This window comes from Lithobates pipiens, unplaced genomic scaffold (assembly GCF_037356315.1).
Source record: "Lithobates pipiens isolate NorthernLeopardFrog02 unplaced genomic scaffold, aLitPip1_a1.2 Scaffold_13, whole genome shotgun sequence".
In the NCBI taxonomy this organism is placed as follows: Eukaryota; Metazoa; Chordata; class Amphibia; order Anura; family Ranidae; genus Lithobates; species Lithobates pipiens.
The window spans coordinates 482,839,101-482,855,893 of NW_027507718.1; the positions used below are offsets into that span (position 1 = coordinate 482,839,101).

At 42.5% G+C, this 16,793-nt stretch overlaps 1 protein-coding gene across 2 annotated transcripts in view; it reads right to left on the bottom strand.

Annotated features, from left to right (window-relative positions):
* Window positions 1-16,793, bottom strand: part of ST3GAL5 (ST3 beta-galactoside alpha-2,3-sialyltransferase 5) — a 168,412-nt gene that overhangs the window by 76,910 nt on the left and 74,709 nt on the right. For both annotated transcript variants that reach the window (XM_077477962.1, XM_077477961.1), the window contains exon 2: window positions 14,657-14,784. In XM_077477962.1, the coding sequence (XP_077334088.1) occupies window positions 14,657-14,680 (24 nt within the window). In that variant the 5' untranslated portion in view covers window positions 14,681-14,784. The remainder of the gene's footprint in view (window positions 1-14,656; window positions 14,785-16,793) is intronic.

Sequence of the window (16,793 nt, forward strand, 5' to 3'; positions counted from 1 at the left end):
GTCACATGGTGACCCCGCCCCCTTACAATGTCACAGTCCCGGAGGATGCTGGGACTGTCGCCATGTGACATCAACCCATGTGACATCAACCCATGTGACATCCACCGAAGACCTCGCCCCTTGTCCCTATATAAGTCACCGCGTGCCCGTTCCCTGTCATTGTGAGTGGAGGACTCGGCGAGGCAACATCTGAAGAAGAAGAACAGAAGAATGGAAGGCGGCGGCGGCGACAGAAGACCCCCCTTCTCCAAGGCACCCCCCATGTTGAGGGCACGCGGCCTGGTACGGCTCAGGAGGGGGGGGCGCTCGCTCGCCCCTCCTTTCCTGGCCGGCCGGGTAGCGTGCTCGGACAAGGGTCTGTTGTGGACTTGGGGGGGACCCCCACGCCGATTTTTTTCGGCGTTGGGGTTCCCCTTTAAGTCCATACCAGGTGGCGGGGCCGGCGGCGTCTCCTTCGCGGGCCCCGCCTACCTGGAGACCCGCTCGAAATGAGCAGACTTTTCTCCGGGCGGGAAAAGTCCGCTCATTTCAAATGTACAGCGGACTGGCATACACACGGCCGGATTGTCCGCCGAAATGCGAGTCCGGCGGGAAGATTGGAGTGCAACACGGCATTCTAAGTCCGCCGTACTTTCGGGTCAAAAAAGTATGCCGGAGGCTACACACGGGGGGATTGTCCGGCGGACTTGAGTTTGCCGGACTTTTCCACCCGCTTGTTTGATCGTGTGTACGCGGCATAAGCCGACTTGATACAGGCTAAAGGTCTTCATGTATATGCACTGACATCACCCGATTTATTGACAAATGTACTGTGTGGAAAAGGTCACAATACCTGCTCTCTAATCTTCTCACACATGTTCCTATTCAAAATTAAATTTGCTTCAGGTCACCTCTGCTATATTCCGTGGGAAAGAACACTTCAGGGCCAATTTATAAAGATCTTCAAATCATTATTTCACATTCTGCCTAATATCACCTCCAAATCACGCCATGCTTCATTCGACCCTCATACCTACAGTGGGGAAAATAATTATTTGATCCCCTGCAGATTTTGGAAGTTTGCTCACTTATAAATAAAGGATCTATAATTTTTATCATAGGTGTATTTTAAATGATAGAGACAGAATATCAACCAAAAATTCTGAAAAAACAAACAAAATAAATTCTATAAATTAAGTTGCAGTTCAGTGAGTACAATAAGTATTTGTTTCCCAAGCAATTCATGACTTAGTACTTGGTGGAGAAAACCTTGTTGGCAAGCACAGAGGTAAGACGTTTCTTGCAGTTGGTGACCAGGTTTGCACACATCTCAGGAGGGATTTTGGTCCACTCTTTACATCCAATGGCCCCTCAATGCGCCAAAGTCGGCCTTTATGTTTAGCAGAGAAACAGCCCCAAAGCATCATGTTTCCACCTCCATGCTTGACTGTAGGAATTGCGTTCTTGGGGTCATCTATTTGCAAGTGGACAATCGTACAAAATCTGCAGGGGATCAAATACTTATTTTCCCCACTTTATGCTCTTCGGGGGTTAGTGTGCATCTGCTTGATGCCTGCTGTCCCTGTCTTGCAAGAAGGTTATATTCCCTTCACTGTGGCACCATGAAGATCAATCTGTGGATGATGTTCCCAATGGCCACATCTGGTCAACCATATGAGCCTGCATCCCTGCCACTTTGTTTACATTCGGCTGTTGGACAGAGAATTTACCATCTGGCAGATGAATGGGGCCAAGAATTCGTCTTTGGCTGCTAGGACACAATCAGCTGTACAGCGGACATCATAGCAACCAATGATGTCCACAGCCAAAAGCACCTACAACACACCTAGGCATGTGAGTATTGGAACTGGACCACAGAGAAGGTGGCCTGGTCTGATGAATCATGTTTTCTTTCACGTCATGTGCGTGTGTTGCTTATCTGGGGAAGGGATGGCACCAGGATGCACTATGGAAAGAAGGAAAGCTGGTGGAGGCAGTGTGATGCTTTTGGGCAATGTTCCTCTGGGAAATCTTGGATCCTGCCATTCAGGTGGATGTTGACACATACCACCTACCTAAACATTAGAGTACACCCCCCTTCATAGAAAATGGTAAGTATCTGTGGGATGTGCTGGAAAACCAATTCTGTTCCATGGAGGCTTTATGCTCTTCGGGGGTTAGTGTGCATCTGCTTGATGCCTGCTGTCCCTGTCTTGCAAGAAGGTTATATTCCCTTCACTGTGGCACCATGAAGATCAATCTGTGGATGATGTTCCCAATGGCCACATCTGGCCAACCATATGAGCCTGCATCCCTGCCACTTTGTTTACATTCGGCTGTTGGACAGAGAATTTACCATCTGGCAGATGAATGGGGCCAAGAATTCGTCTTTGGCTGCTAGGACACAATCAGCTGTACAGCGGACATCATAGCAACCAATGATGTCCACAGCCAAAAGCACCTACAACACACCTAGGCATGTGAGTATTGGAACTGGACCACAGAGAAGGTGGCCTGGTCTGATGAATCATGTTTTCTTTCACGTCATGTGCGTGTGTTGCTTATCTGGGGAAGGGATGGCACCAGGATGCACTATGGAAAGAAGGAAAGCTGGTGGAGGCAGTGTGATGCTTTTGGGCAATGTTCCTCTGGGAAATCTTGGATCCTGCCATTCAGGTGGATGTTGACACATACCACCTACCTAAACATTAGAGTACACCCCCCTTCATAGAAAATGGTAAGTATCTGTGGGATGTGCTGGAAAACCAATTCTGTTCCATGGAGGCCTCACCTCACAACTTACAGGACTTGGAAGATCTGCTACTTACAGCTGGTACCACAAACCACAGCATACCTTCAGAGGTCTAATCGTGTCCATGCCTTTATGGGTCAGGGCTGTTTTGGCAGCATGCATCCAAGGTCAGTGTTTGTTGCATCTTGGCTGCACACAAACTATCACAGCTAATTGGTCAGTTTGTATGCACTCATAGCACAGAGGAGGTTATTAACGAAAGGCAAATCCACTTTGCACTGCAAGTGCACTTGGAAGTGCAGTCGCTGTAGATCTGAGGGGTAGATCTGAAATGAGGACAAGCTCTGTTGATTTTTATCATCCAATCATGTGCAAGCTAAAATGCTGTTTTTTATTTTCCTTGCATGTCCACCTCGGATTTACTGCGACTGCACTTCCAAGTGCACTTTCAGTGTACTTGTAGTGCAAAGTGGAGTTGGCTTTCGTAAAAAAAAAAACCCAGAGTGTTGCTGCGTCCAGAGGTAGCTTTTGGCCATCTCTGAATGTAGCAAACTATCTGCTGATAAAGTGCCATGTGAATGTAGCCTTAGTAAGTATTGAAGTTAAAGTGTTCCTAAGCCCAGGACCCTGAATTCACAAGTCTCCCATAGCACACAGAACATGGAAATGCAATTATTTTGGTAAATATAAACTGCTAAATACCTTTTCTTATCAGCAGTATATAGCAGTTTTGTGACTTCTATCAGTGTCTGCTTAAAGCTTGTTGGAGGCTTTTTCATACTACTCTGTCCTATGAGGCTACAGGACCCCTGACCCTCTGTCTGGACATTGCAGATTGGCCCCGTGCTGATCACATGCACCCTCCCAATTAAAAAAAAAAAAAAAAAAAACCTTGTGAGAGCGTAAGAAGTTTAGGATCAGCGAAGACAGGATCAAACAACCTTTATACACAAGGATTTAGAGGATTAACTCCTTAGGTTCCACATTGAGTATAACAAGCATGCTTTACTGCATATACAGACTGATTTTACTTCTGTGGGTTTAGTAACACTTTAAGGAGATATTTTGCCAAGTAGAGGTTTTCTTTAAATTAGATTTTTTTTTTTTTTATATCTTTAACTGACTCGCAGTACACCAGCAAATAAGATGCAATATGCTGTGCCTGAGATCATGCAGAACTTGCTTGTTTCAGCAGAGCGAAGAACAGAAAAACCGCAATGATGTTTCATTTTCCCCAAACCTTGTCATTGCAGACACCTCCACCTATTCTATTTAGCCTAAGACAGCTTTATTCTAGTTACCGAGAGTTCAGCCTGTTTATTTCCCAACATGTTGACATAGCAGTGACACATCTATATCGACAGCCGATCACTGTCCCGGAGGTAGTGAGCAATCTGTGACCTCTGTTAAATATAAACTCTGCTCTAAATATGAGCTGGATGTCAATTTTAAAACAAGATTATGAAATTAAGAAAAGTATTGATTGTCAATGGGAAAGATGAATAAGATGTGGTTCAGTACTTAGCGCTGGTTCACACTGACTATGGGTTAGAAATTGCGCGAGTTCACCTGAACTCGAATAATTTCATACCCGCATGTCAGTCCGACTTCCGGGGCGATTTGACAGACATCTGCGCGGGTTTCTGCACAGACGTCTATTAGAGCTTCACGATTTTGGCTAAAATGAGAATCACATTTTTTTTGTTTAGAAGATAGATCACGATTTTCTCACGATTCTCACGGCGTAACATATTTCACATTAAAACAAACAAACAAAAAAAAGGGTTAACTTTACTGTTTCTGTTTTTTTTTTTTTTTTTATTAATTTAAGTGTATTTTTTCCCCCAAAAAAATTGCGTTTGAAAGACCGCTGGGCAAATACAGTGTGACATAAAATATTGCAGCAATTGACATTTTATTCCCTAGTGTCTCTGCTAAAATATAATGTTTGAGGGTTCCAAGTAATTTTCTAGCAAAGAATATTGATTTTAACTTAAACAAGTGTCAGAAAAAGATTTAGACTTTAAAGTGGATGTAAACCTGATTTTTTAATTTTTTTTGTCTGGCACAATATAGAGTATGGGATTTCAGATCAGTTGTGCCCAGTCTTGCCACAAAGAGTTAATCTAGCTCTGAGTAATCCTCATATCTTTTTTTCAGTGATATAAAAGTGACAAACATGTGAAATCTTTGTCCGTTCTTCCCCCTTGCTGCGATTGACAGATGATTTACATATCTTATGCACTAGCGGCTAGCCTAAGACATACATTATTTTTGAATTCCCACCCCCACTCCTTTCTTCCGCAGCTCTGCAAGGATTGGCTGTTCCACACCTTAGCATGATTTGGCATGCTGAAGTCATGTGGGGACTTTTCTGGGTTTTGACTGGATGTTAGTGATCATAGCAGAAGTTCAGCGTAAGAAATACACAGGAGAAAATGCATGTTGATAAGGGGAGTGTAGAGATGGGTGGGGAGTCTACTGACATCACAACTCCACCCACTGAGCCCTGGAAAACAGACTCGCCCACAAAATCTGCAGTTTTTCGGGTTTCATAGCAAACAGAGGGGAGATAAGATAAGTATACATGCAGGAAGCATGTATATCCTTCTAAATAACCAATATTGCAGTAGTTTAGAAAGGATGAGAGTGGGTTACATCCACTTTAAGTGGTTAAACCTCCTGCATTTACAGGTTGTTAAAAACTGCCTGGATTTTTTCTTTACACACAAGTTTATCCCTTTGATCTAAGACGGAAGAGTTAGTAACAATGTCATCTTAAAAACTTGGCAGACTGCCCAGATGTTTTCTTTTGACAGCTGAGTGAGTAGATAAGGCCCCTTTCACACATGCAGACCATACAGATCCACCTGTCAGTTTTTTTAGCGGATTTGAACGGTCGCTCCATACAGCGCGGCGGCATGTCCGCTGACATCCGATCCACTCCGCAAAATTCAGACGCATTCAAACCCTATTTTCCATCCATCTAGCGCATCGGAGCGGATGAAAATGGACAGGCGGTCTGTAATCATCTGATCCCCCCCATAGGGGAGAGCGGACTCTCTGACAGGTCCACTGAGCAAGCGGATGGATAAATACGGACAGCCTCGTGTGAAAGGGGCCTTAGTCTCTACACTTGTTATATGAAAGAATTGGCAAACTCTGCAATAGAGATCATCAGGGAGGTTGAATCGAGATCACGATTTTTTTAACGATTAATTATGCAGCTCTAATGTCTATACAAATCCCCCCCCCCCCCCCCCGAAGTTGCCAAAAGTAGTACAGGGAGTACTTTTTGGAACCGGTGCGGCACTGCACCGATTTGGATGGTGGCATTGCTGCCAATAGCCACCGATTTGACGTGTCAAATCGCATTGCCAAATCGCCCCAATGTGAACGTGGGCTTAAGCATCTGAGACTGAGTACATGCTTACATAGTTGCTTTACCATGAAATCCCATTTTCTGTCACTGCATTGGAACTTCAACTCTGCTTCCTTTTACAGACCTGAACATGAAGGCTGGCAAAGTAACCTTAAAGTGGTAATAAACCCAAACATTTATTATATTTCAGCTCACCAATTCTTAGATGTGATGGCTGCTGCTGCATTTTGATGGTGACACAGGCTGCTGCATTTGATGGTGACACATGCTGCTGCAATTGGTGGTGGCACAGGCTGTTGCATTTTCATGGTGACACATGCTGCTGCAATTGGTGGTGACACAGGCTGCTGCATTTGATGGTGACACAGGCTACTGCAATTGGTGGGGACACATGCTGCTGCATTTTGGTGGTGACACAGGCTGCTGCAATTTGGTGGCGACACAGGCTGCTGCAATTTGGTGGCGACACAGGCTGCTGCAATTTGGTGGCGACACAGGCTGCTGCAATTCGGTGGCGACACAGGCTGCTGCAATTCGGTGGCGACACAGGCTGCTGCAATTCGGTGGCGGCACAGGCTGCTGCAATTTGGTGGCGGCACAGGCTGCTGCAATTTGGTGGCGGCACAGGCTGCTGCAATTGGTGGTGACATAGGCTGCTGCAATTGGTGGTGACACATGCTGCTGCATTTGGTGGCGACACATGCTGCTGCATTTGGTGGCGACACAGGTTGCATTTTATGTGACATAGGCTGCATGTAAGGACGGACTCCGCTGGGGACACCTACTGGCATCTGATGGCAGGCGATGTGGCTAGTGGACACACTCAGGGCTCCCATTGATTCTGAATTATGGTGAGTTGTAATAACAATGTAATAATAGAAATAATGCGCTTCAATCCTCTTGACACCATAACAACCATGGTGCTGGAATGATTGAAGTGCTAACACCAGGTGTTTGGAATATCTTTATCTGCTGATTGTTAAACTTTCTAGAATACACATATTTCTATTGTTGTGTAAAATCTGGGCCTGCTGTCCCTCCAGCCCTCGTTCATCTCAGACACTAACCACACCACCTTAGAGCCACACCCACTATTTAGCTGAAACCACGCCCATTTCAAGAAGTGGGAGGGGGCAAAGAGAAAGGGTGGGGTCTGGTGCCCCCATCCTAAAATGTCACCAGTTGCCACTGCTTTCTTCTATTTTCATTTGGTGATTCTCCCAGCAAGTCTATTGTTTTTCAGAAGCACAAGCTCTCCAGCAGAATATATCTGTTTACATGGATAAACAGCCCATTTAACACTGGCGGCAGGGGTGATTTAAATCATCTGCTTTTATTCATTCATGAAAAACCTTTATCCCAAAACGAAAAAAAAACAGTTTGATGTAACTGTATGAAGTATAAGCTTGAGTTTGGCTTCAATCTGTTAGTGTATTTAAATCTGCCAATAAATGTAACAATTACAGCTGCAAGTCTTTATAGGTATGTTTCTACCAGCTTTGCACATCTAGAGAGTGAAATACTTGCCCATTCTTCTTTGCAAAATAGCTAAAGCTCTGTCAGATTGGATGGAGAGCGTCTGAACAGCAATTTTCAAGTCTTGCCCCAGATTCTCAATTGGGTTTCGGTCTGGACTTTGACTGGAGCATTCTAACACATAATTATGCTTTGATCTAAACCATTCCATGTTTAGATCAGCTGAAGCTGATAAGACTGACAAAGGGAAACATTAGACATCGGCACAAGTAAATACTATGAAATAAAACAAGTCAGCTATGAACAGGGAAGCAGGGTTGCCATAGAAACGTTGGATTGAGAAGGAGGCTTGGTTAACAGTACAGGAAGTGCTCATGTAAGGGCGGAAATACACTCCACTGTGGACTCAGAAAACAATACTTAAGATGGCGCTGCCTAACCCCTGGAAACAAGTTTTTTTTAAGTTTCTTTAAACAGTAAGTAATATGAGATTTGGGCTGAATTACAGTGGCTATAGTCTGATAATTACTTATTATAATGGACTAAATGAAGAGACGCATCAGAGTGGGAGAGTTTACTTCCTCTTTAATGTGACCTATAAACATAAACTGTACAACTTAATTGAAAAACAAACGGAAATCTTTTTTTTGGGGGGGGTAAAATAAAAAAATAAAATAACGTGGTTGCATAAGTGTGCAAACCCCCTTTAACTGGGGATGTAGCTGTGTTTGGAAATTAAGCAATCACATTCAAACGCATGTTAAATAGGGGTCGGCACACACTGGTTATCATTTAAAATGCCTCTGATTAACCTCAAATAAAGTTCAGCTGTTCTAGTAGGTCTTTCCTAACATCCTACAGCAAAAGCCATGGTCCGCAGAGCTTCCAAAGCATCAGAGGTATCTCATTGTTAAAAGGCATCAGTCAGGAGAAGGGTAAAGAATTTCCAAGGCATTAGATATACCATGGAACACAGTGAAGGCAGTCATCATCAAGCGGAGAAACTATGGCACAACAGTGACATTACCAAGAACTGAACATCCCTTAAAAATGGATGAAAAGACAAGAAGAAAACTGGTCAGGGTGGCTGCCAAGAGGCCTACAGCAACATTAAAGGAGCTTTAGGAATATCTGGCAAGTACTGGCTGTGTGGTACATAAGACAACAATCTCCCATATTCTTCAAATGTCTGGGCTATGGGGTGGAGTGAGAAGATTGAAGCCTTTTCTTATGAAGAAAAACACCCAAGCCTGACTAAATTTTGCAAAAGCACATCTGAAGTTTCCCAAAAGCATGTGGGGAAAATGTGTTATGGTCTGATGAAACCAAGGTTGAACTTTTTGGCCATAATTTCAAAAGATATATTTGGTGCAAACACAACACTGCACATCACCAAAAGAACACCAAAGCCACTGTGGAGCATGGTGGTGGCAGCATCGTGTTTTGGGGTAGTTTTTCTTCAACTGGACCAGGGGCTTTAGTCAAGGTAGAGGGAATTATGAACAGTTCCAAATACCAGTCAATATTGGCACAAAACTTCAGGCTTCTGCTAAAAAGCTGAACATGAAGAGGAACTTCATCTTGTAGCATGACAATGACTCAAAGCATACATCCAAATCAGCAAAGGAATGGATTCACCAGAAGAAGATTAAAGATTTGGAATGGCCTTGCCAGAGGCCAGACCTGAAACCCATTGAAAATCTGTGGGGTGATCTGAAGAGGGCTGTACACAGGAGATGCCCTCGCAATCTGACAGATTTGGAATGTTTTTGTAAAGACGAGTGGGCAAATATTGCCAAGTCAAGATGTGCCATGCTGAGGAGTGCTGTAATAAAATCAAAAGGCGATCCAACAAAGTATTAGTTGAAGAATGTGCAACCATATTCGTTTATTTGTACTTCCCTCCACCTAAAAGATTTCGGTTTGTTGTTCAATCGAGTTATACAGTTTATAGGTCACATTAAAGGTGGAAAAAGTTCTGAAATGTTTTATCTTTGTCTCATTTTTTTACATCACAGAAACCTGACATTTTAACAGGGGTGTGTAGACTTTCTATATCCACTGTATGCAGTTGCATATAGATGATGAGCATTAATAATAAAGAAATATAACAGGTAATGAATGACACATAGCACAGCAAAAAAAGAAACTAACAGTATTCTTAAGAACAACAAGGGACTAAACAGGTCTCTACATTGATCTGACACTTATGAATAACTTTAGCTAGCTCAGGCATCAAATTTCAGTAACCCATCAATCAACCAGAATCAATTTTCTGAAGTCTGCCCAGTATTTCCTGAATTCTGATTGCATGTGTAATGGCTCATGCACATGGCTGTATCTGCCCATTTATTGTAAAATTTTGACATCCAGAGTTTTATGCCTGTTCACATACATGCGAACAACTTGTGTAGGGTCAATGCACATGTAGTGTAATTTTCAGGGTATTTCCCTACCAGGGAGCCCAGAGGTGTAGCCTACAGCCATTGACTTCTACAGGCGGCTGTAAGCAGCACATATGGGCTCTTTGGTAGGGAAATAATTGATGCCACATGGCCAGATACGGCCGTGTGCATCCACCCTATACATAGAACACCAATGAGAAATGGTTGTCTCACCACACTGTGTATATCTTTAGGATGGGTTCACACTTGTAAATTGAAGGTGTATTTCCCTGTATCCAATTCCCATCTTAGGAGATTGTGACCAGCTCTCTATGGATCCAGTTCACACACCTCCGCTGCAGCTATGGTGAAAATTGCACAGGAGTCCTGTGAGTCTTCTGGTCCATTTCAGGTCCAAATTCAGCCAAAAATTCGGGATAAAATTGGACTTGAAATGGTGAACAGGGACATATCGGACGCCTGTTGTGAGCTGATCTGTGGGGCAGGATAAACCCAGCCTTGAGGTTGTTGTATTCTTAGGCCTCTTCAACATGGGAGTAAAAAAATGCTGCGTTTTTTACTAATCTGGATCTAGATGCATTGTAGTCTATGGAACCATACACACAGCTGCTTAAAGATGAGTAATAAAAAACGATGAGTACAGAACCTTAAACGAAACTAGAAAATATAATGTTTAAGTGCAGTAATTTATGTGTGTATGTTGCAAAAGTAACAATGAAGAATTTTATGTTTGTTTACGCTTATGCACCTTAAACTCTTTTACAAGCACTTAAAATGGCGGGCCGCTCCCAAAAAAAAAAAAATGCATTAATAAATAAATAAAAGTTTCACTTACCTGAAACGCTGTTGCTAGGCAGTCTTCCTAATCTGCCTCTTCCTATTCCGTGGCGCTTCCTCCTCTTCGGTGAGTGGCCCCGTTGCCTTCTGGGACATGTGTGTGTCCCAGAAAATAAAGGGGCCATTCACAAAGCGCCATATGACTCGTGCATGCACAGTAGGAAACGGGCAGTGAAGCCGCCAGGATCCACTGCCTGTTTCCCTTCGTTAGGATGGAGGCGCCGGCAGCCAATCCGATGGACCAGGGTCAGGGTGGCCGACATTGCGGGATTGTTGGACAGGTAAGTGTCCTTATTAAAAGTCAGCAGCTAGTGTTTGTAGCTGCTGACTTTAAAAAAAAAATGTATTGGCCGGAACGCCCCGTTAAGTCTTTATTGAACATTTTACTCAGGATCTTATTGTGAACAAGATCCTGAATAGAAACATCTGTAAATTTGGAAATTCTTACGTCCATGTGCAAATGGCCTTAAAGTGGAATTCTGGGGGGGACGGGGGCTGGGTGGGGTGGGTTCACCAGGATTCCTTGGGCTTTTGGAACTGATACGGCCTAACTGGTCAGTTGTACATGAGTCTTACCAGTTGTTACAATCCTTAAGGCCACTTTGAATTACTGTATGTTGTTCCTTTTGCCTTATGTTTGTGGTTGTGCTCATACTTATGTATGTTTTGTACTTCACTATAAAACGATTTATAATAATAATAATAAAAGTAGAATTCTGGGATAAACCTGACTACTCCTAAAACTGTCCCACCCACACTCCCAACACTATGCTTACTAAACTAAGAGAGATCTGTATACTTACCTCTTTTCGGGCTGCTTTGATCACAGGATCTACACTGTGTAAGCCATCACCAGGCTGCAGGGGAGAGGCGAAAACGCTCTGACAAGGCTGGTAAAGCCTAGAGTGGTGACGTCACCCATAGGTTTCAATGACCCATTCATTGTCAGAGCTCCCTCCTCTCCCCTGCAGCGGCGCTGGCTGACAGGGGAGCCGGATCACATGACTGGAGCGGCCTGAAAATAGGTAAATATACACACATTTCTTTCAGAGGTTAGTAAGCATAGTGTTAGGCGGGGGAGGGGGACAGTTTTAAAAGTAGTTAGGGTTATCCCAGAATTCCACTTGTACAGAAGTTACATTGTAATATGGCATTGTATGCAGAAGTTGGTTATTTTCCCCGGCTGTTTCCCATTTTATTTTTTCCTCGTTAAAAGTCAATATATAAAGTAAACAGTAAAAAATATGACAGGGAGTGGATAAAGAGCTGCATTAACCATCTGACATTAGTACAGCGATCGCCCCGGTGGAGCTGTTGTGTTCTGACAGGGGGATGGTCCCCCTGACCAAAAAATCCGATCAGCACTCTCTGCCATTGGCTGAGAGTGCTGATCGGGAGTCGGATGGCTGCTGGTTTTCCAGCATGCTCGTACAACATATACACATGGGCCAAATGTCGGACAGTTTTTTTTTTTTGAACCAGCAAATGTCTCCCGACAGTCGGCCCATGTGTACCTGGCTAAAGAAAAAAAAATATGGCAGTGAGATAAATGCAATAAAAATCATGGCGAGTATGATGGCTTTTGTTCTGTTCTGTAGGTGTGGCAGCTTCCAGGACTCTATAAAGCCTGACAACAGACAGGTGAATATACAGATAAACAGTAAAATAATCAGATCGAATAAAATAAATTAAATAAATAGGGAAAAGCAGCAGAAGATAAGCTGAGTAATAAATGTCATCATAGTGGCTGTAAAAGTTTGGTTAATGATTTCATATAGCTGTCACAGTGTACCTATTGTATTTGTGTTGTGAGGTACCATGGTGTATATTTGCACGTATCAACAATTTTCATCATTTGTGTTGGAGAAGTGCAAGTTTCACAACGGGAGGGGGGGTGTAGGTCTAGGTGACGGAGCATTCCTGACTGGTAAGCATATCTGTGTAGGTCTCATATGCTTAGGTAATACTTGGGTATTATTATTATTATACAGGTTTTATATAGCACCAACAGTTTGCTCAGCGCTTTACAATATATGATTCTGAACAGTGGGAGGATTCAGCAGTTGCCAGCTTTTCATAATGTATTTCTTTCTGTTAAGACACAGAGGTGTTGAAGTTTAGTGGAAGCAAAATCAGAGGAGTAGGAATGTGCTTCACGAGTACAATACAAGAGCACTAAATGGGGGGATATTTCCCTGTTGCACACTAATATACGTGTCATAAATCTGAATGTTTGTGGCCAAAAAATAAATATGGGGGGCATAATCCATATCCTTTGCTCGAGGTTACCATAAACGGTGCATTTTGTGTTTTTGATAAGGTCTTCCGTTGGGATCCATTAGCAGGGTATATTAAAAACAAGATATGCCTTTTGTATTTTTTTAATTTGCATTTCTTAATACACCTAGTTTATAATTATTTTCCACACTTTAAAAACAGCCTTTCTCAACTCTTTTACCCCAAAGGAGCCACTGAAATAATTTTCAGGTCTTAGAGAACCCCTGCTAAGATTAGTCCATTGGTGGTCATTGGGAAAATGTCCCTTACATTGGTGATTAGTGGGAAGATGCTCCCCTTACAGTGGTGGCCGGAACCTTTACAGTCATCATGCCTCGGTTTCTGCTAAGTGGTTTTGGAGATGGAACTATGCAGAGCCTATCATGTGGGAGGTCAGTTAGCCACAGCTCAAGGAACCCCTAGCCACTTCTGGTGCAACTCTAGGGGATCCAAGGAAACCCTGGTTGAGAATGGCTGCTTTAAACCATCCTTGTTGCTGAATGTCTAGTGTATCAATAGGAGATAGTTGGAGAAGTGACCCTCACTTGGTTATGAATTGATAGTTATGCTTTGTGGTATATAAGTGGGTTCTAATGGATGGGTTTAGCAGTGGGTTAATAGCTGCAGCGCTTGTTGCAAGAAAAATTTAGTATGCCATTTAGAGTGGGCGCTACAAGTTGTTTTTGAGCCCAAGAGATCTTTATTTGAGCACAGTTCAGTATATTACGGGCTTATTAGAGCATACCCAAAGAAAAGGAAACAGCAACACCTGGCCATCTGAGTCTAGGATATCTTGAAGGTATTTACTACCTCAGCAGTACCAAAGATAATAAGCATTCAGTCGTGGCCTGAGGGAAAACTAGACATGGATCAATTAAGAAGAGGCTATTGGTCCTGGAATATGAAGCGTTTTTCGATTTCCCTCCAAGCTGAGTGTGTTCCTGATTTTTTTTTTTTTTTTCAGGTGAGGTGAAAGGGAGGTTAGTTGAGTTCAAAATTCCTCTCAGTCACAACGTGGAACCAACTGGGATTCCAGGCACGTGTTCATATAATGGTTAGTATTGTTCCACCAGTCTCTAAGACACCCTTTCTCAACATTTTCAACGCTGAGGAACACTTGAAAGAATTTACCAGTCTCGGTAAACCCCTGCTGAAATGTACTATATCTACAACCCATGATACTTTAGTGTGAGGGTCAGTGGGAGGAATGCTCCTTACACTTGTGGTCATAGGGGAGAATTACCTCCTTACAGATATAAAAAAAAAACAAAAAAAAAAAAACAATGGTGTCAGTGGGAACTTGAGGGGCAGAAATTGCACATTGCCCAAGGAACAACCTCTGGGGGAACCATGGTTGAGAAACCCTGCTCTAACAGTTGGGTTATATTTCCTGACATCTGGTAAATTCACACCAAGCTAAAATGGAAGCTAATGATCTGCCTATTTATTGATGCCCCCAAAATGGCTGTCAGGATGTGCTGGGACTTATCATTTCTCAAAAATTGCAGGGATAAATGGACCAAACAGTTAAAGATACAGTACACATACCTGAATAGGATCCTGCAGCAGCATTTACAGGTGGGCCTCATTTTTTGACTCTCTGATGCACATCACCCACAGACCACGGAGTGCAACATAGAGGGAAACGTAGAATCGCCTGTCTTCATGCAGCAGACCTGTGAGCAACAGAGGGGAGCACCATGAGAAATAAAGTAACTCTTCTCCGGAGGATCAATAGACAACCTTGCAGAAAAGTACAAACTGCTGCCACAGAAAAGTCTGCAGAGCAATACTCATCATTAAATCTGTAATGAGCAGACAGAATTGTAAATCAGGTGGGAGTGGATCTTACTAATTCCAAATACCGGTAGTAATTAAACCAATAGTGTGTTGGGCTGGCAGCAAGAACATCAAAGGTTCAAGCAAGGTGACAGCAAGATGACATAGGGATAAGCAGGAGTCCTGCTTATTCCAAATAGTAATTAAACCAATAGTGTGTTGGGCTGGCAGCAAGAACATCGAAGGTTCAAGCAAGGTGAAAGCAAGATGGCATAGGGATAAGCAGGAGTCCAGCTTTGCAACTTGCGTGGCCAGCTGCCAAGTTCTGCCAGAAAGGCTTCTTCGTAGCAGACAAGATCCACTCTTATCTGACCAAAGACCAAAGCACCCTTAGGATAATGACTGCTTTATGGATGGAATATAATTCCAGAGAAAGTCAAAAAGAGCAGTACCCGTATTTAACGAAAAATAATATGTTTATATCGACGCAGACTTTTGCTATTAGTCATCATTACATCAGTAGACATCCATTCCAATTTCAACTTTACATGTCCCTGCGGACTCATGACCATATTCTACTATTCACTAATACATCTAGAACAATTTTCAGCACATTGGTGGTTGAATGCTGATTTTTAAGCTCGTAAATGTTGATGTATAATTGCTAATATTAATTTTGTAATATTGTGGCTATGTCTCCCATATCTCCCGATGAAGCAGATTTGTTATCTGGGAGACATTTATCATTCTGATTGCATCCTTGAGTAAATTTTTTTGTTGTAAAGCCCTGTTCAATTGCAAACAGAGAGGAGCAGTTAGATGGCCGAGAAAGGAGCAGTCAGATGGCCGGGAGAAGAGCAGTCAGATGAAGACGCATCACTTTTATTACTAATATAAAAGAAACACTGCAATATCATTATAAACTGTGTCGACAATATATGGAATGGCACTTTAAAGGCACCAAACTAAAAACACAATGATTATAAATATAAAAAGTAATTTTTTATTAATATATACCATTAAAAAAGGACCAAAGGGTCCAGTAATTCTAATAAAAACAGACATGCACAAAACAAGTAATCAATGTATATTAAGAACTATTACACAGAGCATCTTGAATGAATAAAGTATGTCTAACTTACAATAATGAGCCCCCAACGCATTTCAACTCATAGAGCACATGATTCTTCTTTAGGGGGGTTACCCCGTGCAGCCAATCCTAAGAAACCAAACTTTAGAACTCAAGGTTCTCCTTGGAAAAGCACTCATACTATTTCATACCATGATATAAAATTGTAATTGTGAGTTGTCTGATATACAATAGGGCTATTGTTGTATTTGGTCAGTTTCATTTATATGCATTTATGTTGCAGATTCCACCACTTTTCTTAGCCCCTGATGAAGACTCATACTCCCTATGAGTTCAAATGTGTTAGAGTTCATTATTATAATATAAACATACTTCATGCTTTAAAGTTGCTCTGTGTGGTGGTTCTCAATACACACTGATTACTTGTTTTGAGCTTCTTTTTTCTTACCGGTACTCTTTCTACTGATTACGTGTTTTGAACTTCTTTTGGTCATTTTTTAATGGTGTATATTAATTTAAAAAAAAAAACAGCTTTTTAGATTTATAATCATGGTGTTTAGTTTGGTGCCTTTAAAGTCCCAGGCCCGGGTGGCCATTCCTTCAGAGCGAAAGGGTGACGTCTCCGGCTGCATGTACAGTAAATATCTCCTAACTGATGCACATTTAGGGAATATTTACAGTTCCTACAGGTAAACATTATTATAGGCTTACCTATAGGTAAAAGTCAGAGATGGGCGTTTACTTCCACTTTAATGCATTCGGGTAAGAAACCTTCTGAGCTGTAGGATCTCCCCAGCCCCCTCTTATATTTACCTA